The sequence below is a fragment of the Dromiciops gliroides genome, chromosome 1 (assembly GCF_019393635.1).
Source record: "Dromiciops gliroides isolate mDroGli1 chromosome 1, mDroGli1.pri, whole genome shotgun sequence".
Lineage (NCBI taxonomy): Eukaryota > Metazoa > Chordata > Mammalia > Microbiotheria > Microbiotheriidae > Dromiciops > Dromiciops gliroides.
Genome location: NC_057861.1, coordinates 69,121,940 through 69,149,719, shown reverse-complemented (window position 1 = coordinate 69,149,719; position 27,780 = coordinate 69,121,940). Strand labels below are relative to the sequence as shown.

At 41.7% G+C, this 27,780-nt stretch overlaps 1 protein-coding gene across 1 annotated transcript in view; it reads right to left on the bottom strand.

Annotated features, from left to right (window-relative positions):
* LOC122745454 (adhesion G protein-coupled receptor E3-like) overlaps positions 1–27,780 on the bottom strand; it is a 45,685-nt gene that overhangs the window by 5,551 nt on the left and 12,354 nt on the right. Inside the window, exons 5-15 of the mRNA XM_043990780.1 lie at positions 21,376–21,504; positions 17,322–17,383; positions 16,315–16,416; positions 13,831–13,996; positions 11,927–12,046; positions 10,626–10,819; positions 10,377–10,535; positions 8,758–8,952; positions 6,194–6,429; positions 3,366–3,432; positions 583–674 (exon numbers count right to left, since the gene is read on the bottom strand). Of these exons, the coding sequence (XP_043846715.1) occupies positions 583–674; positions 3,366–3,432; positions 6,194–6,429; positions 8,758–8,952; positions 10,377–10,535; positions 10,626–10,819; positions 11,927–12,046; positions 13,831–13,996; positions 16,315–16,416; positions 17,322–17,383; positions 21,376–21,504 (1,522 nt within the window). The remainder of the gene's footprint in view (positions 1–582; positions 675–3,365; positions 3,433–6,193; positions 6,430–8,757; positions 8,953–10,376; positions 10,536–10,625; positions 10,820–11,926; positions 12,047–13,830; positions 13,997–16,314; positions 16,417–17,321; positions 17,384–21,375; positions 21,505–27,780) is intronic.

Genomic DNA, 27,780 nt, shown 5'->3' with positions numbered 1-27,780 from the left:
ACATACGATGTTGATTGATTTCTACTTGGCAGCATTGGCTTTCCTTCAAGAATTTAATAATAATTCTAGGTCTATCAGAATGCAAAGGGGGAGTTGTAGGGAGAGGCCACTTGGTTTAGTGGACAGACAACTGGACTTGGAGTCAAGAGGCCTGAGTACAAGTTCTATCCCTGCTACTTATATAGCTAGGTGACCTTAGAGAAGTCATTTATTCTTCTTAAAATGGGATAATAATGTCTATTATGGTATCCCTTGAAGGACAATAGTAAGGAAAATGCTTCATTAACTCTAAAGTACCTTATAAGTGTGAGCTATTATCTTCCTCCTCCTCCTGCTCCTCTTCCTCCTCCTCATTATTATTGTTATTATTAATCATTACCATTACCCAATAGAAATATACTGTAGAGGTATTGAATCAGCACAGATTTCACAGAACTTCAGCATTGGGAAGGACCTCAGAGGCCAGACTACAGCAATATTGTCCTCTGCAAGTTACTCAGCCAATGGCCCCCTCATTTTTTGCTTCAAAATTCCCCCACTTCCCTGGACTTTTTCTGGCAAGGAAGGGGCTTACCAGCTTACCTTGTGTTTTGGATGGTGGACACTTCTTTGTTGAGTGATGCAAGTCTGTCTCTCAAAATCCACAGGGTTGTCAAATAAAAGGACAAGTTGATCTGTAGGAACAGTAAGAAATGGTGACCTCGAACCAAATCCTGGGGCCAATATTTACAACCAACATGGTTGCAACCATCCAACCAATGGACCTAGGAAATGGTTTCCCAGCATTTTTGTTGTTGGTTAGTTGTATCAGTTGTGTACTACTTCTCTTCATGACCCCATTTGGGGTTTTCTTGGCAAAGATACTGAAGTGTTTTGCCATTTCCTTCTCCATATCATTTGACAGAGGAGAAAACTGAGGCAAATGGTTAAGTGGTTTGCCCAGGACCAAATAGCTAGTAAATATCTGTTCAGAAAGGGATAGGACACACAAATTTGATGAAAATGTTCAAGAGTGCTCTACTGAGGTATGAGAGAACTACAGGTAGATGACAAGATTGTATCAGAACAGAACAAGTCATAGACTCCCAGGATGCAGGAAGGAAATATTTGAGCAAGCTTCAGCTTCCAATGAAATGAATTATATGTTGATATTTACTGAGTGTTTCTGTGTTTGTAAAGAGCTTTATAAATGGTATCTCACTGAATCTTCATGACAACTCTGTGGGGTAGGTTTTACATGTATTGATATCTCCTTTTTACAAAGGAAGAAACTGAGGCAAACATATATTAAGTGACTTATTCATGGTTGCACAACTAGTAAATGTTGGAAGACAGATTTGAAATCAGGCCTTTCTGATTTCAAGTTCAGGAATTTATTGACTAGTCCAGGCTGCCTCTTTCTTTACATAGTTAGACCTTTAGATTAAGATACTTGCCAAAATGGACATAACAACTTCATCCTTATGTTCAGTGATTGATTCTGTTAAAATTTTAATACAGAATCATAGATTTCTAGCTATAAGAAATCATAGACATCCTCTAATTCAATACCCTTATTTTATAAATGAAGATAAGTGTAATAAGTTTGATCGTTATCTCTGTGTAGATAATCACAAATTGTTGTGCTTTTTTTATCCAGCCCTAAACTCTCTCCTGACCCCAAGTCTCATGTAAGCAACTGCAAATTGGATACTTCATGGGCATTTCCAACTGAATGCATCAGAAACATAATTTGGTGGTGTTGTCCCAAAACTTTTCTTCTGAACCTCCCTGTTCCTGTTTAAGGAACCAGAATCTTCCTAGTCACCTAGGCTTACAATCTCAGTGTCATCCTAGAAGCCTCATTCAGAATCACCCCAAATATCCAGTCTGTTGCCAAGCACTGATTCTACCTTCACAACACCTCTTATATATGTGTAGTTGCACCTTGACCCCAATAAAGCAATTTTTTTTAGTGAGGCAATTAGAGTTAAGTGACTTGCCCAAGGTCACACAGCTAGTAAGTGTTAAGTGTTTGAGGCCGGATTTGAACTCAGGTACTCCTGAATCCAGGACCAGTGCTCTATCCACTGCGGCATTTAGCTGCCCCAAGCAATTTTATTTTGATCCTCTTTGAGAAGGAAGGACAACAACCAACCATATATGCATAGCCTTCTCCCCAACGCTGCCACCACCCTGGTCCAAAGTCTCATTACTTCTTATCTAGACTATTACAATAACCTCCTGGTTGGTCTCCATGCCTCATTTCTCCCCACTCCAATCCATCATCCACTCAACTGCCAAAGCAATCTTCTGAAAGCTTAGATCTGACTATTTCACCTCACTACTCAATAACTTGTCACTTCCTATTATCTTCACATTCAAATATAAAATGCTCTCTTTTAATGCCTTACAAAACCTGGCCACTTTCTACCTTACCTGCATTCTGATACTTCATTACCCTCCAGGTATTCTACAATCCAGTGATACTAGTCTTCTTGTTGTTCCTCACACACAACATTACATCTCCTGAATTTCTACCTTTTAACTGGCTGTCGTTTGTGCCTGCAATGCTCTTTTTCTTCATCTCAATCTTCTGACTTACCTGGCTTCCTTGTTGATTTTTACCATTTTAGAAATAAAAATTGAGAAATTTTTAAACACATATTTATCCACTTAACAATAATAATAAACCCACTATATGTTAACATAAATACTATGTTTTTATAGTAAAAATCTTATTTTTTCCAAAACAAAAATTTAGTGAGCACTAATGCTTTACATATATGTATATATAGATATATATAGATATGTTCATATAGATATATATATATACACATACATATTTTTGCACATCTCTAATGCTTTGATGTCTTACTTAATAAAAGGCTTTTTCATTCAATATGTTGTGATTTTTTTTCAGTTGAAATATATGAAGAAAATCAAGTCCTACTGATATTTAGTTGGAAAAGGAATGATTATTTTAATAGGCAAATAGCATCTTATTAATTTTTTAGTGAGGCAATTGGGGTTAAGTGACTTGCCCAGGGTCACACAGCTAGTAAGTGTCAAGTGTCTGAGGCCGGATTTGAACTCAGGTATTCCTGACTCCAGGACGGGTGCTCTATCCACTGTGCCCCTTATTATTATTTTTAAGAGCAGCTAGTTAGCACAATGAATAGAGTGCTGGACCTGAAGTCGGGAGACTCATCTTCCTGAGTTCAAATCTGGCCTCAGATACTTAACAGCTGTGTTAAGTCCCTGGGCAAGTCATTTAATCCTATTTGCCTCAGTTTCCTCATCTGTAAAATGAGTTGGAGAAGGAAATGGCAAACCAACTCCAACTTCTCCAAAAGCAGAAAATACAGGGTTAATTTTTGACTCACCAAAGTGATGATAAACACTGGACCCATGAAACTCCAGATAAATCCTTCATCTAGTTTCAACCAACAACTGGAAAGAAGAAATAGCAGCACCAATAAATATGCATCTTTGTATTGGAGTATCCAGCCTGTCTTTGGGGATTTGGGCATCCAAATTAGGATCAGGGAAAGTAACTGCTCCCAAATAGATTCTTTGTATCCCCAGAGACTCGCCTAGGGCTTGACACATAGGAGATGCTTTATACACCTTGTTTAATTAAATTAAACTGAATCAATAATAACTCACATTCTTGCCCATCAATTGGGGAATGGCTGGACAAGTTGTGGTATATGAATACAATGGAATACTATTGTGCTGTAAGAAATGATGAGCAGGAGGAGTTCAGAGAAACCTGGAGGGTCTTACGTGAGCTGATGATGAGTGAGATGAGCAGAACCAGAAGAACATTGTATACAGTAACATCAACATTGAGTGTTGACCTACTGTGATGGACTGTATTCTTCTCACCAATGCAATGGTACAGAAGAGTTCCAGGGAACTCATGATAGAAGAGGATCTCCAAATCCAAGAAAAAAAAAAAAGAACTGTGGAGTATAGATGCTGATTGAACCATACTATTTCTTTTGTTTTGGGTGCTGTTGTTTTTTTTTCTATTTTGAGGTTTTGCATCACTGCTCTGATTTTTTCTCTTGTAACAGGATTAATGCAGAAATAGGATTAATGTTATTATGTGTATATATATGTGTGTATATATATGTGTGTATATGTATATAGATATATAGATATAACCTATATCAGATTACCTGCTGTCTAGGGGAGGGGGGAGGGAGGGAAGGGAGGGAGAAAAATCTGAAATTGTAAAGCTTGTATAAACAAAAGTTGAGAACTATCTTTACATGTAATGGAAAAAATAAAATACCTAATATGTAAATAATAATAATAACTCACATTCTTATGGCCTTTTAATATTTGCCAAGTCCTTTCCTCCCAATAACCCTATGAGTTAGACAGTAGAAGTGATTATTCTTGTTTTGCAGATGAGGAAACTGAGGCACTGAGCAGTCATAGGGCCCATAGATTTAGAGCTGGAAGGAACCCCAGAAGCAGTCTAGTCTAACTTCCTCCTTTCATAAATAAGGAATCTGGAGCCCACAGTGATGACTCGACTTGCACTGGTTCACACAAGTAGGATGTCATAAACTAGGTTTCCAATTCAGGTCACTAGGCTCCAAAGTCCACTTCTCCAATTATTACACAAGTTTCCCAGAAATTTACAATCTGATTGGAGAGACAACACCAAAACACATTAAGCAATTAGAGAACAATTAAGAGCTCTAGTGTGAAGGTGTTGGTTTTAATGAAAAGAAAAATGGCTCTAGTTAGAGTCAGGCATTGGGCTGCCCAAGGGCACTGACAGCCCTTATCTTCCTCCAGCAAAGTGGGAACAACTGTGCTTAGCCCTAGTCATCAATCAGTGGCATTTATTGAACCTCTACTAAGTACCAAGCACTGTACTGAATGCTGGAGATTGCCAACAAGACAATCAGAACTTCATGAAACATGCTTTAAAAACTAGGTATATTAGAAGAGAAATGAACATGCAGGTGGAACCCTAAGCAAGTGCAAAGAGTTCACGATCTAAACCGAAGCTTGTATATTTATGATAGTGCTACAAAGGAAGGAGGAGGAAGCAGAAATCTCCTAAATGAAAATGGCATGGGAGGAGGAAAGAAACAGTAGGCACGGGGAAAGGACTAAAGCTCTCCAGAAGGGCAGGAGCAAGACAATGGCAAAAGCAGCATTCTTTTCCCTTGGGGACTGATAGACCATGAAGATAGGACAGTCTGCTTATCTATAAGAGTCCTGGCTGTACAAGCAGTTTCTGTCAGGTGTAGATGGACTGGTGCCTGTCTTGCCTGCCAAGGACACGCAGGGAGTCCAGCTTGGGGTGAAAACAGCAATTATGTCATGTGGGGGAAGAGGGGTTGTTTCATCCTTGACACGTTTAGGGCCTCCTGCACACTCTGGGTCCAGTGTTTCTGGAAAATTTGGGAACTCAAGAAGACAGGTTAAGTTGGATTCAGGGCAACATTTCCCCGTTGTGGTCAAGATGCCATTTGGACATGCTGATAACCACACCTGATAAACATTATTTTCAATGCCACCTGGGCATATCATCTGGAGGCTAGAGTCAAGAGACATTTAACAAAGATAAAGGTTAGCGAACAGAAAGCTAAAAAGAGACCCGATCCCTGAAGGATGGTCTAAGCCCGAGAGCCTAAGACCCTGGGGAACCAGCTAAACATGTAAATTACATTGCCCTAGCCTTGTGTTCTCAGGCTGTAAGGTTTTCTTGGATTGCACTGAGTGGCTTAACAAGGAAACAACACTCTTCTTCTCTTCTCCATTTAGAGGAAGCTTGGCCTTAACTTTTCCAAAGGAAATGGATAATTTGAATGGATACCTGCTTGCTCTTCTGTTGCTAACCCTTACTTCTCTGATTTAAAGATATTTCTAAGTAGAAAGGTGATGTTGTTACAATGTTTAATACTAAGGGGAAAACTTCAGGGAAAATCAGGGAAGATTTGCCCAAACACACCTCCCAGAAACCTGTGTACGGGCTCCACGGGTTAGCAGAGTCACTTAACATAGACTTTGATGGGAGCAGGCATGGGGTTGGAATGTCTGGGCGGTGAGTTTGGAGTTATTGGAATCCAGCCTCATGGGAGAGGTAACTTGAATTATATAAAATAAATTAGGAAACAAATGAAAAAGAATTTAAATCCAGAACACCATCTCTGTGTGTAGGTTAATGTTGCATCCCACTCACTAGTTATCTGTCCCATAGCCCCGGGGGCCAATCACTGCCGACACAGCCAAGATCACAGCTGGGATTCCATAGCCGAAGGGGTACATGAATTTCTTCTTGAACTGTCTTATGCTGGTGTAATTGGCAACCTTGAGGTTCCTGACAGTGAGGAAAAGGTGCATCCCTTCCAAGAACATCCAGGTGAAGGCAGCCAGGTATAGGTAGTGCAACCCCCCAGCAATGATGGAGCACAGGATCTAAGAGAAAGACAAGACAGAGACGGTTGGTTGGTGTGTAGATGAAAGGGAATGTCCACAATTTACCAAGGGGAGGGGGATAGTGAGGAAGATAATGCTCTACTTCCTTTCTAGTTCATTTGTTATAAAGCTATAGAATCCAAAGTGACCCTTATTATTACCTTTTCTGAGTGAGATTTAGACCTGGTACCAGGAAAACCTGGGTTTGAATTCTACCTCTGACCTGGGCTATTTATTTGACCTTGGGCAAATCACTTAAACTCTATGGGCCTCAGTTTCCTCATCTGCAAAATGAAATCACTGGACTAGATGCCCCCTGATATCTTTCCTATGAGTCCCACTTTCCTCATCTATATAATGAGGATGTTTGTCATCTCTATCTTATGAGGATATTTATTTCAGGACTCAAACGATAAACTGTGTAAAGTACTTTGCAGACCTTGGTGGGGGAAACATAGGAACTACAATATTTTCATTGACTACCCCAACTATCTGATGACCTAATTATCAAAAGTTCCCATCTGTTATTGAAGAAGAAACATGATATAATAAACTATGCAAATGTTCAGTAAAAAAGATGATCCAAACCCCTGAAGTAGCAACTACTTGTCCTTGGATAAGGGACATATGCAGTCTGATCTAAATAGTTACCTCACCCCCACACTTTTGTCTAAAAGGACGGCTTTCACAATTGCAAAAATATCAGTAACCCCCTCCCCCTTGTCTCCTGCTCCTGAACAGGGAATGTCCTCTCCTGATAACAAACCCTGCCAGCTGCAGAGCAAATATTCCCCCAGAAACCCCTTCTCCTTCTTCCTTTTAATAATTCCCCTCTCTCCTACCCTTCCTTCTCCTGTGAAAGGCGTTATTTATTCTAAGTTGCCACAGAATGCTGCTAATTGGCTATGAACTCTAAGGGGGCCTAAAAGTTATCAAAACTAAATCTGTACCCTAGGAAGCTATGTGCAGTTTCCTTAGCACACCAATACCTTTCTTTCCTTCTGGTTTGACCTCCTGTCTTTGACCCTGTCCTGGACTCCCAGTCCTCTTGAGAAAGAAATTTTCCCACACCTTAAAGTGTTATAAAAATTTCAGCTATTATTATTCCCCTGCCTTTATATGTTTACATTTCTAAATCATCCAAGAAAGATGAAAATGTACTCCATTTTGATCACAGAATCAAATAATTTTGGCAATAGAAGAGAAATCAGGAACCATCGAGTTCAACCCACACCAGAAAAAAATTTTCACCATGATATACAGTTCATAACTGATCAACTGTTCTCTGCCTAATGACTTCCAATAAGAAGGATTCTACTACCTCATTCCACTCTTAGATAGCTCTGAGGTGGTCCAGTGTATAGAGCACTGGACTTAGAATCAGGAGATGGGTCCGAGCAAGTCAGGGATAACTAGAGATGTCTGGTGATCCTTTAAGTGCCAGTACATGGGTAGAGGATTTTACCAAAGCATATGGAGGGCACAAGAGGAGGAGGAGAGCATCACTGGGCACATGCTCTAGACTAAGGTCTCTTTGTAATATGGAAGCATTTAGGGGCTGTAAATTGCTTTACTTCCATTAACGCATTGGATCCTCACAACAACCCTGGAGTTGGGTTAGTTTGGGGGGGGTTGTTTTGTTTTGTTTTTGGGGGGTTAGTTTTATTATGTTCCTTTTGCAAATGAAGAAACTGAGCCTCAGAAAGGTTAAGTGACTTACTCATCATCACACAGTAAGTGTCAGAAATAGGATTTGAACCCAGGAGGCCACTGCCTCCAACTTCTGCACTCTATCTGCCTCTCCATGCTGCTTCGCCTCCACATGCAGAAATGCTTACCAAAAGATTTATTATTTATCCAAAAAAAAATTCTTCCACTGGGGGCAGGTAGGCGGTACAGTGGATAAAGCACCAACCCTAGATTCAGGAGGACCTGGGTTCAAATCCAGCCTCAGACACTTGACACTAGCTGTGTGACCTTGGGCAAGTCACTTAACCTTCATTGCCCCACAAAAATAAATTTTTAAAAATTCTTCCTAGGGGCAGCTAGATGGCACAGTGGATAAAGCACTGGCCCTGGAGTCAGGAGGACCTGAGTTCAAATCCAGTCTCAGACACTTAACACTTACTGGCTGTGTGACCCTGGGCAAGTCACTTAACCCCAATTGCCTCACCAAAAAAAAAATTCTTCCTAAACATAACAGTCCCATTGTTTGCCATACAATTAATTACTTATTGTCACATCTGTCTTCCCTGTCACCCTTGTACCTTATCAGCAAAATAGCTGCATTTGATTTCCATAGGAAAGAATTTCAAGGGCTCCTTCTACCTGAGGCTGAGTTTGTTTGATTCCAGTGAGGAAGAGGAGGTTGGCCAGGAAGAGGCACAGGGAGAGCTGCAGGTGGAGGAAGGTGCTGATGCCCTGGATGGTGCGGCACAGGAGGAAGGTGAGGGCAGCCAGAAAGAGACACAGCAGGGAGAGGCCCAGCCCCACATAAGTGATCACTGTCAGCACACAATCTTCCTTTGGCCCAGAAAAAGAAGAACAGTGGTTACCATGTTGAGTCTTGTTACTGCCTGCCAGAAGACCTTGAGATACATGTGGTTAGGTTGGTTTTAACAGATGCTCCAGTGGAATATAGACACTGCAATAGCATTTCTTTGCCATATGCTGACAGACTTGTAACACCCCAAACTACATTCCCCATTTGGCAGAAGCTTTCAGAGACCAAGATTTCAATCTACTTGTGACTGACACCTTGGCCATGGGTCTTGGTGACTGGAAGGGTGGTGTTACAAAGCTGGGAAGAGAGGAAGATTTGGAGGAAAGATGAGCTCAGTTTGGAAAATGCTGAATTTAAGATCTCCATCCCCATTTTACAAATAGAGAAACAGGTTCAAAAAAGGTATCACCAGGGCAGCTAGGTGGCGCAGTGGATAAAGCACTGGCCCTGGATTCAGGAGGACCTGAGTTCAAATCCAGCCTCAGACACTTGACACTTACTACCTGTGTGACCTTGGGCAAGTCACTTAACCCACATTGCCCAGCAAAAACCAAAACAAAATAAAAATAAAACAAAACAAAAAAGATGTCACCTCAGTCAACAAGCATTTATTTATTAAGCACCTCCTTTGTGCCAGGCATTGTGATAGGTCCTGGAAATACAAAGACAATTCCTGCTCTCCAGGATTTTTTTTTTTTGCGGGGCAATGAGGGTTAAGTGACTTGCCCAGGGTCACAACAGCTAGTAAGTGTCAAGTGTCCGAGGCTGGATTTGAACTCAGGTCCTTCTGAATCCAGGGCCAGTGCTTTACCCACTGCCATCTAGCTGCCCCTGGAATTTAAAGAGAAAAAGTATACCCATGTAGCAAATGGGGTTATAACACAAGCCAGAGTCTTTAATGATTCCAAAACTAGTGCACATTAGTCTCTGTGCCTGATGGGCTCTTACATGTAGTACTGTAATTAAACAACCAAACAGCAGGCATTTATTGAGGACCCAGTATGCGCCAGGAAGTATATATGGCAGGCTCCAGAGGGTACAGAGACAAAAACGAAACCATCCCTGTCCTCAAGAAGGCCATATTCTTTATTGGGAGACCACATAGACAATATGTACACATAGATGTATATATAAAATAAATGAGATTATTTAGGGGAAGTCACTAGCAGATGGAGGGGGCAAGGAATCAGCAAAGGCCTCATAGAGCTGGAGCTGAACTAATGATTCTAGGAAGGAGAGATAAAGGGAAAGAACATCTCGGGTGTGTGGGGGCAGCCTGCAAAGGCATGGAAATGGGAAGTAGAATGTTATGTGCAAACAATAGCAAGATCAGTTTGACTGGACCACAGAGTGCATGGAGGTGAGCAGTGTATAATATGGTTGGAGGGCTAGTAGGAGCTGGGTTGTGAAGGACTTTAAATGAAATTAATTTGACTCAACTTACTTTCAGTTTAGTGGATGCCATGAGTACAGCAAAGCTAGAGAGGTGACTACAACTGCATACAGTTTGGCTGTCATTATACCAGATGGTTACACAGCCGTCCTTGGACCAGACTGTGTTGTTCCAGTAAACACAAAGAGGCTTTTCATTCTCACTCCTCATCTGGAAGGAGAAGGACATGATCAGTGGCATATCAGAGTTCAAGAGCAGGAATTTCAGAAACAGGAATGAAGTCATTGACTTTCTACTTACCTGGAGGTGATGAAAAGTAAAGTTGACAGGTGTGGACAGGGAACTAACGTTCCTGTATCCAGTTGTCCCACTCACTACCTTAGAGTTCAGATGAATATTTACTAGTTCTTCATCAGTGATAAGGTTTTCCTTGGAGATAAACTTCTCGTTTATGATGGATCCGATGGAAGTGTAAGAAATAAGAACAGCGGCACCTGTTAAAGAGAAAAAAGGCAACCTGTTTAAGATTAACTTTAAAAAAAAAAAGATCTTTTAAAAAGAGGCCAAATTTGGGGCAACTAGTTGGCACAGTGGATAAAGCACTGGCCCTGGATTCAGGAGGACCTGAGTTCAAATTTGGCTTCAGACACTTGACACTTACCCGGGCCAAGTCATTTAACCCTCATTGCCCGGCAAAAATAAACCAAAAAACCAAAACAAAACAAAAAACCAACCAAACAAAATAAGTAATAAAAAGAGGCCAAATTTAAGTGGTCATTGAACTGATCCAGTAATGGGACTGAGTCTTAGAATTGGAAGACATTTCAGAAAGGTGTAGTCTGACCTCCCCAAAACCCCTTGAAAGCATGGATCCCTTCAGCAATATCCCCAGCAAGTCATCATTTAGCTTCTGCTTAATGTCCTTCAGTGATGGGGAATTCAATGCCAGCCCTGCAATATCAGCACATTCCATTTCAGAACAGCTCTTATCATTAGTTAGTATTCCTTTCTATTGAATAAAATTCAATATTTTAGTAGGTTCACAATGGTGGTAAGTCACACACATAAAAAAACATAATAGAAATTGGAAAAGAAAGATGTTTGAATTTTGTTGCCAGTAAGTGCTTAATAAATGTGCTTGATAAATTCATATATTCAGGATCCATTCTTGGTGAACACATAACTTTGGTCGCATGTTTCCTTCATGTAATCCTTAATTATATATACAATGATATGGGGAATCTATACAAATGTCAAGCATGGCATAGTGGATCGAGGCTCAGCCTTTGAGTCAAGACCTGGCTATATAAACATGAGCCAGTCACTTAACCATGAAATGCCCAGGCAGTTTTCAAAGACAAGAAGTTACAATTGAGTTGTTAATCTGCATTGGTGAAGGCAGTTTAAACACTGGGATTTTCCCCAAAATGATAAAGCTATGCCTCTATAACTTACCTCCCCCTGTCCCATCTCCCAGTAAACAAGCTTTCAAACATTAGTGAGACAACCTCATTAGGCTGACTTAGAAACTAACTTCTTAATATAGATGAGAAATGCTATAGGAAATCCTGCCTTAACTATGGCACTTTTGTTTTCTGTACCTCTTGAGTCTTTTTCAGTAATTATGGTGCAGTCAAAATCCATCATTTCGTTTCCAGCCTTCATTTTGAATATTGAATTATTTTTGTCACAGCCACCTTCAAAGGTCAATGTTTGAATAACTATAATAAAAAAATGGGAAATTTAAAATGAATGTCCACACCCACTTATTCCTCCAAACTTGCTTGTGGCATAAAATGGACACTTAACAAGTCCTGTGTGGTGGAGAAATAGAAATTTTAGAAAGTTGTTCAGTCAATCAGAAAACATTTATTGGGTGTCTACTGTATTCCAGACACTATGTTAAGTACTGAGGATACATCAGCTCCTTTAACATACATATGGATTGGGGGCTTTTAGGTGACACAGTGGTTAAAGCACTTGCCCTGGATTCAGGAGGACCTGAGTTCAAATCTGGCTTCAGACACTTGACACTTACTAGCTGTGTGACCCTGGGTAAGTCACTTAACCCTCATTATCCCGAAAAAAAGAAAAGAAAAGAAATACACATGGATTTATCACCACCACTGTCATTATTATCTCTATTTTGAATATGAAAAAAGAAAATCTAAAAGCAGGTGAGTGGCCTAGAGTTACACAGAAAACCCAGAGGAGAAGTAGGGACTAGAACTCAGAATTGTGGTACAGTGGAAATAATGCCACATTTGTAGTCAGAAGACCTAAGTTCAAAAACAAATTCTACTATTTACTACCTCTGTGAGTCTGGAAAAATTGTGAAACTTTTCTGAGCCTCAGTTTCTTCATTTGAAAAGTGAGGTGTTTATCCTACATGACCCCCGAGGCTTCTTCTGCCTCTAAATCCTATGACCTTTTTGTCAATTCTGGGCTCAGAACTTTATTCACTGGTTAGTCCCCAAGAAGAGAAATTGGAGAAAGCCAATTATTAGAAACCATTTCTATACTGGGAAACTTAACAGTAATATTCAAGGAGATGATTCTAGTTTTCTACACAGATAGAAACTTGAAGTTTTCCTTTCTTCCCAATGTTACCTCTTGGTAATTTTGCCTTTTGGAATAGGCAACAGAGTTTTAAATTCCTGTAAATTGATTCCAAGGGTGTTCTAGTAATGTCACATTTTGAGTAGCAGGCATTTCAGGATTTTCCACAATGTTGAAATCTTAGCTGCTTTGTCCATATTATGAGCAAATATATTCAAAGATCTCTCTCAACCATATCCAAAAATCTACAAAACTGCATACCTTTGGGGCTTTTTTGGTTTTGGTTTTGGTTTATTTGGGAGGGCAATGAGGGTTAAGTGACTTGCCCAGGGTCACAACAGCTGGTAAGTGTCAAGTGTCTGAGGCTGCATTTGAACTCAGGTCCTCCTGAATCCAGGATTGGTGCTTTATCCACTGCACCACCTATCTGCCCCTAACTGCATACGTTTTGACCTAGAAGTACCATTACCAAACTTATTCCCCCGAAGAAATCAAAGGAAGAGGAAAAAGACTCATCTGTACCAAAATATTTATGGTAGCTCTTTTTTGTGGTAGCAAAGATGTGAAAACTAATTTGGGGAATGGCTGAAAAAATATGACATATAAATGTAATGGAATATTATTATGACATAAGGAATAATGAAAGAGATGCTTTCAGAGAAAACTGGAGGACTTGTAGGAACTGATACAAAATGAAGTGAGCAGAACTAGGAGAATAATTTATCCAAAACCACCAACATTGTAAAGACAAATAACTCAAAAGACTCAACACCAGAGGACTGGTGTTGAGAATTGCTACCCACCTCCTGACAGAGATATAATAGACTCAAGATATAAAATGAGACACATTTTCACATGGGTCATAGATGAGTTTTTTTAAAAGCATACACAACCAAATAATACCCAAATAGCCAACCCAATGTAAGATGTCAGTGGCCAGTCTTACCCATTAATTTGTTCTTTACTGATTTGGGGTCTCCAGGAGGGAGACGGAGAGCAGCCTCATATGCACTTTTCTGCACAATCTCCAGATAGTAGGTCACTATCTGAGTTGTTTTTGCTTGATTTCCATTCACCTGGGGTGGAAGAATATGAAAAATGTTGGCAACATCCTGCAGTAAAAGAAAAAAAAATGCATGTTCTGTTAGTGAGTTTGATTGCACTTTCTGGCTCGTGGTTGTATTTTCACAATGAACTAATACAGTGGGAATCTGAGAAATATCAATTCCCAGTCTGTCGACAAAAAACATGTCTGAGAAATAATGAATCTTGATCTTATTATAGCTATTCAAGGCTTTCTGGGCACCTTGCATATATTATCTCACATGATGCCCATACCAGTTCTATTGATTTAAAGGCTATAGGTATTTTCATCCCCATTTATATATGAGGAAACAAGCCCTGAGAGGCAAAATGATTTGCTCATGGTCACACAAATAGTATATGTTAGAGGTAGTAAGCTAAACTCAGTTCTTTCATAAATGCCATGAACAACACATTTTCTGCTCTATCGTGGCATCTCTGAGAATTTTCTTTTAAATTGTTCTCATTTCCTGAAAATCACAGGAAGGGGTATAATTTAAGGATGATAACAGTGGCCATGCCATAGGTAGGGCAGGCTAGAACTAGGCTTGTGCCCAGGCTGTTTCCAATGTGATATGCATTCTGTACAGAGGACTGAGTCCTCTAGACACATGCCCTGTCCACTTCTGAGAGACATATGCTCTGGCCTCTTGATAGAGTGTATAGGTAGCAATAGGGTTTTGGCTGGTCCTTCTATGCCACCAGGAGCCACTGCTCTTTGGAAAGGCATGTCCCCTTGCTTAGTGGATGTGGAGAGTATATGACTAGATAAGGAGAAAGGTAAAGGTGAGAAAGATTAGGTTGGTAGCTGGATCAAGAAAATGGTAGATCAGTGAAGTATATATGGCCCAGGGGAAAGAATTCTCAATTTAGAGTAAGAGGTCCCTTGTTTCCAGTTATAGCTCAGTTGCTTACTATGAGCTGGACCTAGACCATTTCATATAAACTCATGATGCCTTGTGATGCCTTGGTTTCCTCATTCATAATTATATACATTAACCACAAGAGAGTGATACTCTTGCTTTATTCTTATTCATAATGTGTTATTGTCCCATCCCATAAGAAGCATGTCCCCTGAACATGGAAAGTAATTGAGGTTCATCTATCCTTCTTATTCTCTCCCAAAGGCAATGAATGGAATTACTAAGTCCAATGTATTTGGGGGGCTTCTCTGAAAAAACAGTAATAATAATTCACTTTTTAGAGCTTTCAAATTAAAAAAAAAAACCTTTTCTTCATAATAGCCTTAGGTGGTTATATAGGCCATTTTATACATGAGAAGCTGATGTTTGGAGATGTCAAGTGATCTGCTTATGGTCACATAGTGAATATAGAGAAGAACCAGAACTTGAACCTACATCCCCTAACTCCAAGATCACTGAGCTGTGCCATCTCTCAACATGGTCAGATGTCCTAAGAAAAGGAAGGTGCCCCAAGAATGAAGCTTCAGGAAAATTGCCATTTACCTTCACCCACACTTTTTACCCAAACTTAAACTCATAATTGGACCATCAAGCTCTGTGTCTGAAAAGGACTTATGGTCTAATTGCAGTTCAAGTACATGCCATGATATTGGAGGTGAAGGGTGAGAAGGAAAAGTAAGGAAAATTAATTTTAATGCTGTCTCATTTCATTTTTAATATTAATGTAGAATATTCCTTTCTCTGTTTAAAATCCCCACTTTTTAGTTTCGCTCACATTAAAAACAACAACAGGACAACTATCTGTTTCTAGGAACTTGCTGAGGAATGTTATCACATTCCAACACCTCCTAAGGCCTGGTCTGGCCTCTATTTATCCCATAAATTTAACACATTCCTACTACCAAAGTTTATCCTTGGTCCTGGATTTTTCAACTAAAAGTTTAGGGTGAAAAATTTTTTTAAAAATTTAAATTAAAAAAAAGTTTGGGATGGTCTGGCTCAAAAGTTTGGGATGACTTAATACTCAGATCCTGATCAGGGAGACTCCTCTTGCCCAAATGGTTAGAGGCTGTTGAATCTCATGAGCAGGCCTTGTTCTTCAATTGATCTCTTCCCTCCACCAGCCTCCCAACCCAAATGATGAAGGAATTGGGAGGAGCTGAGAGCTCTTAGTACCCCCCCCCAATCAAATGTCTACCAGTCAGGGTTTCTTCTTGCTTGTCATGGGAAGTCCCAATAATGTGCTGTCAGGAAGACAGACTAGAATTTAAGGTGGCGTTGACAGGTTCCTTGGCATTTTTGGTCACCAAGAGAGGCCATTGGCCTCAATTTATTAACTATTTCCTGCCCTAATTAAGAAATTGATTTTTCATACCCAGGATTTTGTCTCTCAGAATTTTATATGCCATAAAAGGATTTCAGACCTTTAAAGAAGGTGAAGCTTTGCCATTTCCACATGCACGGGACAACTTCATTAAACTAGAGCAAATCTCTCCGTAGCCATCCGAAGAGGTGGTGGCATTCAGCTAAAAAAGAACATGACAACAATTATTTTCATTACTTTAAATTCAATTGTGTTTTAAAAAATTACAGGCATTCAGGGTGCAGCTAAGTGGTGCAGTGAATAAAGCACCGGCCCTGGATTCAAGAGGACCTGAGTTCAAACCTGGCCTCAGACACTTGACACTTAATAGCTGTGTGACCCTGGGCAAGTCACTTAATCCTCATTGCCCACAATGAGGCATTCAACCTGGAAACTGAAAACAGCCAGTTGACCACTTATTTGCTTTATGTGATATGGAAGCCAATAAACTGAATGAAATTTAGTGTATGTTAAGAGATGGATAGCATACAGAAATGTCAAGGTGACAAACTGCACATGCATGAACACACACATATACACACAGAATGAGGACAGAGCACACACAATGACAATATAGGAAAATGAATAAACAAAGAATCCAGACTGAAACTTAGAAGGAATGACTGAAAAGTTGTTATGTTTATGTATCTAAATGAATCAATTTAAATGGACATAATCAATAAGCACATTTATATTATATATAATATTATTATAGCCCACATATTATGATGTTACATATTAATATATATAATATATAACCATTTACCTGGTTGTATTGATGTTCAGTAATAAGGTTTTTTTTGTTTTGTTTTTGCAGGCCAATGAGGGTTAAGTGACTTGCCCAGGGTCACACAACTAGTAAGTATCAAGTGTCTTAGGCCAGATTTTAATTCAGGTCCTCCTGAATCCAGGGCCAGTGCTTTATCCACTGTGCCACCTAGCTGCCCCCTCAGTAATAAGTTTTTAATAAAACTTTAAAAATAATTATTCACATACATTTGAAGGCTATTTATTTCTATATATTTCCCCCATACATAAGAAATACATTTATAATGATGTGACACTCACTTGTGCGCCACAGTTTGTTGAAAATGTATCTTTGCTGAGATCAGAACACCAGGAGTTGTTTTCTAGGAATGGAAACAAGAAAGACATACTTGAGGAAGAGGTATTATTCAATTGAAAAATATAAACTGCCCAAATTAACAGAAGAAGAAATAGAATACTTAAATAATCCTATCTTAGAAAAAAAGAAATTGAACAAGCCATAGATGAGCTCCCTAAGAAAAAATTTCCAGGACAACATGGATAAGATGGAGGGCACAAGTAAAGGGCTGGCCTTAGAAAGGAAAAGAGACATCTCCTCCCAGAAACTGAAGAAAGGGAGAAAAGGATGGGTCTGGGAGTTGAGGCATGAAGTCCAGGAGGTGAGGGAGCTCTGGAAGGGCAGCCCTGACCTTGTTAGTAGAGTAGGAGGCCAGATTCTTTGCTGAGATCCAGGGGGGCAGGGGTCATGGCTATGAGAGTTTTAAGGGGACAGGACAAAATTTTGAATGGCCACATTAGATTATTGGAAACATTAGAAATGTTACAGAGATTAAATCATGGAAAAGAAAGGATTAGGTAGGGAGGATGCCCTGTAATCACTGCTCTCTGAGAGGGAGGCTGAGGTGGATCCCTTGAGCTCTGGAGTTCTGAGCTACAGGAGGGTTAAGGTCAGTGGAGTGTCTACATCAATTTTAGCTTGAATATAGCGAGTTCCTGGGAGGGGAGGGTGACCAGGCTGCCTCAGGATGGGGAAATTGGGCCAGGCTGAAAATGGAAGAGAACAAAACTTCCCTGCCAACAAATAAGTAGTGGGATTGAGATCATGAGTGGCTTCCAGCCTTGTGAGATTGGGAAACTGAGGTAGGAAGGAAGGAAAGAAGGAAGGGAGGAAGGAAGGAAGGAAGGAAGGAAGGAAGGAAGGAAGGAAGGAAGGAAGGAAGGAAGGAAGGAAGGAAGGAAGGAAGGAAGGAAGGAAGGAAGGAAGGAGACAGAGAGACAGAGAATAAAAGGAGTATTGTTTAGTAGGTAAGTTCCAGTTGAAATGAGATAAGCTCCTCCTTTTACAGATAAAAAAGGAAAGAACTTCATGAGGAAGTAACTCATCCTCATTCACACAGGCAGTAAGTATCAAAGATGGGATCAGATTTTCCCTCCTCTGACTCCAGAACCAATGGTCTCTCCATTGACCTCCTACTGAAAACATGACTTTCTTCAGCAGCAACTTCCAACCTGTCTATGGATAATAATTATAATCATAGCTGGCACTTATATGGTCCTTCAAGGTAAAGTAGTTTACAAATACCTCATTTGATCCTCACAACAACGTGGGAGGCAGAAGCTGTTATGATCCCCATTTTATATTTATGAAACAGAGCCAGGAAGAGGTTCAAGGGATTGCCCAGAGTCACACAGCATCTGAAGTTGGATTGGAACTCAGGTCTTTCTAACTCTAGGTCCAATACTTTATCCATTGTGCCCATGAGCTACCTCAAGCACAAAACATTTGGACTTCATTTTCTTTGGATTTTAAATGTTTTGCTAGTGTTCTTAGGTAAGGATATGTTAGAGGACAGAGAGCTGGCCTTGGAGCCAGAACACCTGGGTTCAAGTCCTGCCCCTGATACATTTTAATTGTGTGATCATGCGAAAATTACTTAACTTCTCAGTGAACTAAGCAATTTTAAGACTATAAGTGGCCATTCACCAAAAAATTATGAGATTAAATGTTTTGTAGAGAAGAAAAAGCATTCTACCATGAGTCATAGTTGAGAAGCCTTGTTTTTCATTCTTATCTTGTCATCCCCTGCCTCTATGCATTTGCCCAGGTTGCACCTCCTGACTGGAGTACACTGCCTCCTCATCCCTTCCTGTTAGAATCCTCTTCTATTCAGTTCAATTCAACAAACACCAATTGAGTGCCTACCATATGCCAGGCACTGAGGTTACAAGGACAAAACCAAAACAGTCCCCCTGTCCCCAAAGAGCTTACATTCCACTGGAATCCTCCCTGATTCTCTCCCCCTTACCTCAGTTCAAAGGAATCTGTGTGTGTGTGTGTGTGTGTTTACATTTGCTCATACACAGTTTTTGGCCTTTTTTTGGGGGGGGGGACTGGGGGTATTCATCACAGTCTACTTTGTATTCTACTTATTTGTGCCTTAGCCTTTCTAGTTGACTGTAAGCTCCCCGAAGGAAGGATCTATAGTATTGTTTGGGCCAAATTTAATATGGAGAGAGTTAATTGGGTGGTTCACCATAATATTGGGGTTTAGAAAATAATGAGGGACCTCTAGTTCCAAATTTTCCTCCTCTTCAAACTGCCTTTTTTAGTTATTTCTCCCAGGCCAATAAGAAAGGGGATCGACAGTCTCTTTTCCACAAACAAATCAGGTTTTGTTAATGGGAATAAAATACACAGCAAAAGTGAAATTAATTAGGCCAATGGCAAGGGAATAGGGAAAGAGGAAAATGGATAATCTTCCTGGCTCTTAACAAAGACTGTCTCAAAACCCAAACTCGCTTTCAGCTCAGCTAATTCAAAGAGCTGGATTTTATTAACTCACCACCAGGGGTCCGTAGTTTTGATACTTTTTTCTACTTTTCTACTTTTTTCTCCCTCCCCCAAAGGGGAGGTCCTTCAAGTTGTGTGGCTGAGACTGGTCCTCTGTTGATGACGCCATCCACAGCCTCTGAGGACACTCCTTCTCAGGGTTGGCCAAGTTTAAACTAGGTTTAACAGGGCCGGCCAGTTGTGGGTACTTAGTAGTTTCTCATTCACACCCAATTCAAACACTACTAAATCAATCAGGTCGGACCCCTGGGTGTCTGCCATTATTTTACCACATTATTCTTCTTTGAATCTCCCCAATCCATAACCACTCAAAAGAGTTTAGCCTGAGCATCCACACAGGAAATACTAAGTGGATGAATAATGTCCATTAATCAAATTATGACCTGCAGTTGGATGGAAGTCCTATAGAGCATGTTCATCATTATGTATATTTGGGACAGACAGGAAAGAAAAGTAGTCAATTGGGCTCAAAATTAAGCTAAGGAGGCTAGCAGATTAGAATTCAAGAAACTGCCAATCTCCCCTGATGACCCCTATCTTCCCCTGGAAAATAAAGGTCTATATTTTCTATACCAATATTCCATTTGGGGTTCCAGTGTGACTGTGAGACATAGAATATCATGGAGGTCCCCACAGAGGGTGCTAGAGAGGCCCATGGTGGTGGGAGCCCCCTGTATCCTAGACCCAATGAGAAGCTCCACAGAAGAGGAGGAAAACTGCCATGAAGGAAATGCATGATAGAAAAGAGATGGTCCAGGGATAGGAAGAGGGTGAGTGAAGTCAGGGTCCAAGTGCTCTATCAGGGTTACAGAAGAATCATGGAGGAAGGTCCATTTCAGGGACTTCCTGTGGCAAAGGGAAATCAGACAGGAAGGGCAATAACAACAGTCCCATTTGTGTGGTACTTTAAGTCTCACAAAGCCTTTCTTTAGCACACCCTTGGGAGGTGGGCTGGCAGGTCTATGGATGAGCACCCTGAGCCTCAGAGGGGGTAAGTCCATGGTCCCAAAGGAGGCAGTGCCAGTAGATCAGACCCAGAGGTCTTATTCTGAAGGTAACTGTTCATCCCACCATATGGACACTGGACTGCCTCAGTGCTCAAAAGGACTCTAAGGCTTCAGGGCATCTGGTGCTGCCCAGCTTCTGTCCCAGGGAGCACTTGGTTCTAAATTTCTTCTAGCTCAGACTGCCTTGGTTCTAAGCCTGCTATAGGTTCTAGAGAGCAGCCTAACTTCCCCCTCAGATGGGCCTGCCCTGGTTTCCTGGGTTCTGACTTCTGGGAGAAGCATCACCTCTTTCCCATACAAGGTAATTCTTTCCCTGGTTCTGATCCCCGGCTGGCTCACCTAGAGGTCCTCTTATGGACTCAATGCATAATTCAGTTCATCTCTGGGAGTCCCTGGGTTGCCTCCTTCTGGGGCTCATCATTGTGGTTCTAAAACTGGTTCTTGCTGTTTTTGGCGAAGGATTGTGGGTTGTCCTATTGCCTAGAGGCATACATACCTATGCACTGAGGCTGCTTCTCATATCTTTTGGTAAAGCCTGGTTTGCATGTGCATGTATAACTTCCAACAGTATTCTCACAGATTCCATTTGGTTCACAGAGTGATTTGTCCTGACATTCATTTTTATCTCCAAAAGAAAGAGAGAAGGAGTAATTAGCAACCCTAGCTTGGACACAACAGAGACCTGGGTGGAGCTTCTCAACAACCTGGAATCTCGGGGCCAGGTAGGAAGCACAGTCAATAGAGCACCGGCCCTGGATTCAGGAGGACCTGAGTTCAAATCCGACCTCAGACACTTGACACTTACTAGCTGTGTGACCCTGGGCAACTCACTTAACCCCCATTGCCCTGCAAAAAAAATCAAACAAACAAAAAACCACCCTGACATCTTTTGCTCCTGTCTGACTGCTGGGGAGGATGGGAATAGCTGGAAAGAAATATACCAAGCCTTGGAGCCTCCAGATCTCTTCCTTCAGGCTCCATATCACTCCCTGGGCTTCCTGGGACAATTGATCCCAGTGAAACTAATTTGCTTCTATTCCCCTCTTTGGGTGAGATTGACTCAAGCAGCATGCTTCCCTCCCCCACTTTCCCCCTGCTTCTTTTTATTATAAAATCTGAGAGCTGGAAGTAAATCTTGAGGTCATGTATGTTGCAGGTGAGGACACTGAGACCCAGAGAGGTATATAGACTTGTTTAAGGTATTAAGCATCAGAGGTGGGGGATAAACACCAGTCCCCTGACAACAGAGTTAATACACAGGCTCTCAGTCACCATGCAATATTCTCTAGCAGCTACTTACTATAGTCGTACCTTGGCTAAGTCACAAACTCTTGGGGATTCAGCCTCTTTGGGGTTTTTTTTTTTACTTCTTTTTTTGCTCTTTTATTTTAAAAAACAAAACAGAACATCACTTCCACTGGCCAAGGAGGCATCCCCTCCCCTCCACTACTCCCCACCCCACAACCTCACTTTGTGACAAGTATACACAGCCAAGAAAAGGAAAGTGATGTATTGTGGGTTTCAGTTTCCTCTTATGTCAAATGCATGGGCTGGATTAGATGCCCTCGAGGTCCCTTCCAGAGCTGGATCTATGACCGTGTTCTTAACCAGGTCTTCCTTTTTATCTTAAGGGCCATAAGCAGATATTTCTCAGTAATGAGAGGAGATAGGGAGAGAAAATACCCCCACACACACACACTCAAACACATATTTTCTCTACATTCTGCATTGGCAGAGAACTAAGCTATGCTAGACCTGGGCTCCTCATCTTTGTTTGTTTTTGTTTTTTTTTTGTTTTTGCAGGCAATGGGGGTTAAGTGACTTGCCCAGGGTCACACAGCTAGTAAGTGTCAAGTGTCTGAGGCCGGATTTGAACTCAGGTACTCCTGAATTCAGGGCCGGTGCTTTAACCACTGTGCCATCTAGCTGCCCCAGCTCCTCATCTTTGGAAGATGAGTCTCCATTTCAGATGTCATTAGGCTCAGTGATTCCTAACAAAATCTAACATTTCCATTGCACCAACTATGTGCCAGGCATTGTGCTATGTACTTAACAAACATCATCTCATTTGTTATTATTATCATTATTTCACATCGAGGAAACTGAGATTAAGTGAATTCTCCAAGGTCACTTAGCTAGTAAGTGTCTGAGGTTGGACTGGAACTCTGGTCTTCCTGACTCCCAGACCAGTATTACATCCATTCTAAATGAACTCCTCCACCCTACTCAGCCTCTATGGCTAGCTTGGAATAGGGGAGTAAATGAAGCCAGGTAGATGGGACTGGGAAGAGCAGAAAGAAGCAGGAAGATTTTTTTATTCATAGGATTTAGGAATAAAAGTTATATAGAGCAGGAAAATCATTCTGCCATGAGCCATGGTTGAGAAAGTTTGCTTCTCCATTTCATCCTGTCATCCCCTGCCTCTATGCATTTATTTCACTCATGACACACCCTTTGTGACCACATTTGGGTAGGGATATTTTGGCAGAGATACTGGAGTGGTTTAGTATTTCCTTCTCCCACTCATTTTTACAGATGAGAAAACTGAGGCAAATAGGGTTAAGTGACTTGCCCAGGGTCACATAGCTAGTAAGTGTCTGAGGACAGATTTGAACTCAGGAAGATGAATCTTAATGACTCCAAGCCCAGAACTCTATCCACTGGGTTGTGCTAAGAGATTAGATTTTAGAAAGCACTTAGAAGCATGCCTATAAAAATCTCTATTCTCTTCCTTCTACCTTCCCTCCAAACCACTGAGCAGTGGGCTGGTTGTTCTATAAAGTAACAACTTGAGACTTTGAAGGAGTGAGTTCCTTGCCTGTGGTCCCATAGCAGGGAGTGCCAGTGGGTCAGACCCAAGAGTCTTGTCCCTAAGCCCCCTGATGCCACGTCAGTGTTTGCAGGCTCCAGGGTGTCTGGTTGGTGCTGCCCACATTCTGTTCCCTACTGTGCTTGGGGCCAAACTTCCTCTCCCAATTCAGAGGACAGCGGCCCAAATGACCCCTGGGTGGAAATGGTAGAGAGAAAAAAGAAAGACCAGTAAGATAATGGAAAAAGGTGGGATCTGGGACAGTGTCCAGCCTCATCTCTAAATTTTATCTGAGAGAATCCTGCTGACCTACAAGTATAGACAACTCTTCAGGACCCTGATGCTAATGGGAGAAAATATATAGGATGGTGATTTCAGTAGGTGAGGGGAGGGATTTCTAAGGATGGGCTAGATCTGGGTGTTTGTTGACAGCAGGGAAGGAACCAATGGATAAGAAGAGACTGATGATTTGGAGGAAGAGGGTCAGAGCACGGTCTCCAGGGCCTGCTGCTTGAGAGATGAGAGGGGATAAGATGGAGGGTCCAAGTAAAGAGTTGGCCTTGGAAAGGAAAAGATCCATCTCCTCCTCAGAAACTAAGGAAAAGGAGAAGAGGAAGGGTCTGAGAGTTGAGGTATGAGGTCCAGGAGGTGAGTGGGCTCTGGAAGGGAAGCCTTGATCTTGTCGGTCATGTAGGAGTCCAGGTCCTCTGCTGAGACCCCAGGGGGTAATGGGCATGGCCATGACCATGAGGGTTTTAAGGAAACAGGGCAAGGTTTTGAATGGTCACATTAGAAGGTTAGAAGCCTAAGTAGTGTTACAGAGATTAAATCATGAAAAAAGGAAAGGACCAGGCAGGGAGGATGCCCTGTAATCCCTGCTCTGTGAGAGGGAGGCTGAGGGGGATCCCTTGAGCTCTGGAAATCTGAGTTGCAGGAAGGTTAAAGTCAGTGAAGTCACTACATCAAGTCTTGTCCCAATATAGTGAGTTCCTGGGAGGGGAGGGTGACCAGGCTGCTTCAGGATGGGGAAACTGGACCAGGCTAGAAATGGACCAGGAAAAAACTCCCCTGACAATAAATCAGCAGTGGGATTGGGATCATGAGTGGCTGCTGCACTTCTAGACTGCTGAGATTGGGAGAGTCAGGAAGTAAGTAAGTTAGGAAGCAAGGAAAGAAGCAAGGAAAGAAGGGAGGAAAGGAGGGAATTGAGGGAGGGAGGAAAGGAGGGAGGAAGGAAGGAAAAAGGGAAGGAAGGAAGAAAAGAAGGGAGAAAAAGAATGAAAATGGAAAGAGGGAGAAAGGAATGAAGGAATAAAATAGGAAGGAAGGAAGGAAGAATAAGGAAGGAACCAAAGAAGGAAGGAAAAGAAAAAGAAAAGGGAAGAGTTAAGGAGGGAGGAAGGAATGAAAACAGGAAGGAAGGAAGAAAAGAGAAGGAAGGGAGGAAGGAAAGAACTTAAATCAAATGAAATGAAAAGAAAGAATAAAAGGCTTTTAGTCTAGCAGGGGAGGCCCCATTAAAATCAGAAAACAGGAATTTGGGGCAGATCCAGGATGTGGAATCACCTGTTTAGATATAGAGGGAACATCTTGACCTGTCCCTTTTACAGATAAAGAATGGGAATTCCTAAGTGGAGAAGTGACTTGTCTAGGGTCACACAGCCAGTAAGTATCAAAGATGGGATTTGATTCTCCCTCCTCTGACTCCTGAGCTAATGCTCTTTCCATTGTAGCACCAGATGAAACATGACATGTAGCTCCCAGTGATAACATGACTTTTTTCCAGCAGCGACTTACAACCTGCCTGTGGACAATAAGTACAATTGTGCTGTAGGGTTTACAAAGCATGTTTCAAGTATTATTTTAGTTGATCCTCAAAATAACCTAGGAGGTTGGTGATGTTATTTCCCCATTTTACAGCTTGTGAAATTGAGGCAGGCAGAGTCAATTGATTGCCCAGAGTCACACAGCATGAGGTTGGACTGGAACTCGGGTCTTTCTGACTCCAGGTCCAGTACTCTATCCACTGGGCCCACCAGCTACCTCAAATCATAAGGTCTTTGAGCTTCACTTTCTTTGGATTTTAAGTGTTGTGCTAGTGCTCTTAGAGAGTGTGATAAAATAATGGGATTTAGCAGATACTCAAAGGTCCACCTGGAGATTAATATAAACTGATTGAATAAAGTGAGAGTGATTGACTGGTGATTAGCCTACTTCAAATTAAATAAATTGTAAGCACACTTGGCTAGCCCTTAAGAAGGTATTGTCCTCAGAAGCTAAGGACCTTGAATGTAATTCAAGACCACCTTCAAGTCCAGTGAACCAATGGATTTAGAAGACTCTAACCAATCAGCTTGAAGCAGTGTGTAAGGACCTCCTATGCTTTGGACCTATAAAAAGCTTCTACCCTCAGTTTGCTGGGAGTTCATGGCGGAAGCAGACTTGTGGCATAGGACTTAAGGAAGAACCCGACCAGACTGGATAGATCTAGGCTAGATAGGCCTTTTCTTAACTTTCTGAACACCATGTGAATACCTGGTATGCTTAATGCCCAAAGTCTGATGCTAAAGCTACTAATTTAAGGCGACCACACAATTTAGATTTTAAACATCACAAGAGGCAAGGGTACTTTAAGGCACAGAGGTCTGGCCTTGGAGCCAGAAGACCCAGGTTCCTCTTCGGGTTGTCCATCCAACTGCAGGTCATAATATGGGCAATAGACACTCTTCATTCACTTGGTGTTCCCTATGTAGATGGTCAGGCCATATTCTTTTATATGATGATACATTGGGGAGATTCAAAAGGAAGAATACTACAGACCCTTCCATCAAGGAGCTTACATTTGACTGTTGTTTGTCCTTCATTCTAGAAGAGGACCATGACACTGGGGTGATGCCATGACTTGCAGTGAATTGGATTTAAGTGAGGGAGGGCTGTGCAAGGTCACCAACCTCACTCTCTCCTCCCAAACCTTCTGGGACCAGTGGCAAGATAGACATCAGATGTTTGAGGCAATTGGGGTTAAGTGACTTGCCAAGGGTCACACAGGTGGTAAGTGTCTGAGGTGAGATTTGAACTCATAGACTGCTGACTTTAAGGCCTGTGCTCTATCCACTGTGCCACCTGGCTGCCCCTACAGTTGAGTAGAAAGACTGTGAGGCAAATAAGTAGAATACAACAAAGTGGACTGTGATAGGTACCATAACAACACACCACCACCACCTAAAAGAGCAGACTTCTATTCCCTCTCATGTTTAAAACAGAAGTTTCTTGAGGCCAGGGGACTATCTCTATCTTTTTTTTAATTCATATCTCCAACATATAGTGAATTTCTGAGTGCATAGTAACTGCTTCATAAATGCCTTCTCTTTCCCATTGGCTGAGGAGTCCCATAGCCTTCTCCCTAGTGACCCAGATGTTCTGCCCTCTTGATGTGGTGAGGCACGGCTCTGTGTGGTCTTAAATGTGCTCATCCATCTGGGGAGGGGGAGGCCCCATCTTGTATCTGGCCATTCCCCCCAGTCTCTGCCCCACAGGTTGAGACCATGCCCTTTGCCTTGGACAGATTCTAATTATCCAAACAAACTAGGAGATCCCAGAGCTTCCAGGCCTAGGAGAGAGAAGGAAGGTCTGCCTTTCAGAGAAGGCAGCTACTGGCTTGGTGTGAGGGGCAGGGAGTGGCATGCTGGGAGCAGGAAGGACAGGGCCCTTCATGGATCTTCTCAGCTCCCAACCCTCCCTGGGGGAGTGGCTCCTGTAAGCATCCATCTCCCTGTGATGCTGCATCAAAATGTGGCCCAGAGATTCCTGCAGGCCCCCAATAAGCCACCTGGTCCTTAGGTTGGTCTCCCAAAGCATCTGTTAATAATAGCAGGCCATCACTTTCCTGATCCATACAAGGACAGGAATTGGATTCGATGATGATGGCCAAGGCCTGGGCTTTTGTCAGACCTTGAATTTCTAATTTCTTTGGTGTCTCCTACAAAGGTTGTTGTCAGGGGAAAGTCCTACATAAAACCATCACTGCTTCTTTCCAGAGGTAAGTTCCAGTACACTTCCTCTAAGAAATGGACTAAGTTCATCTCCTACCCC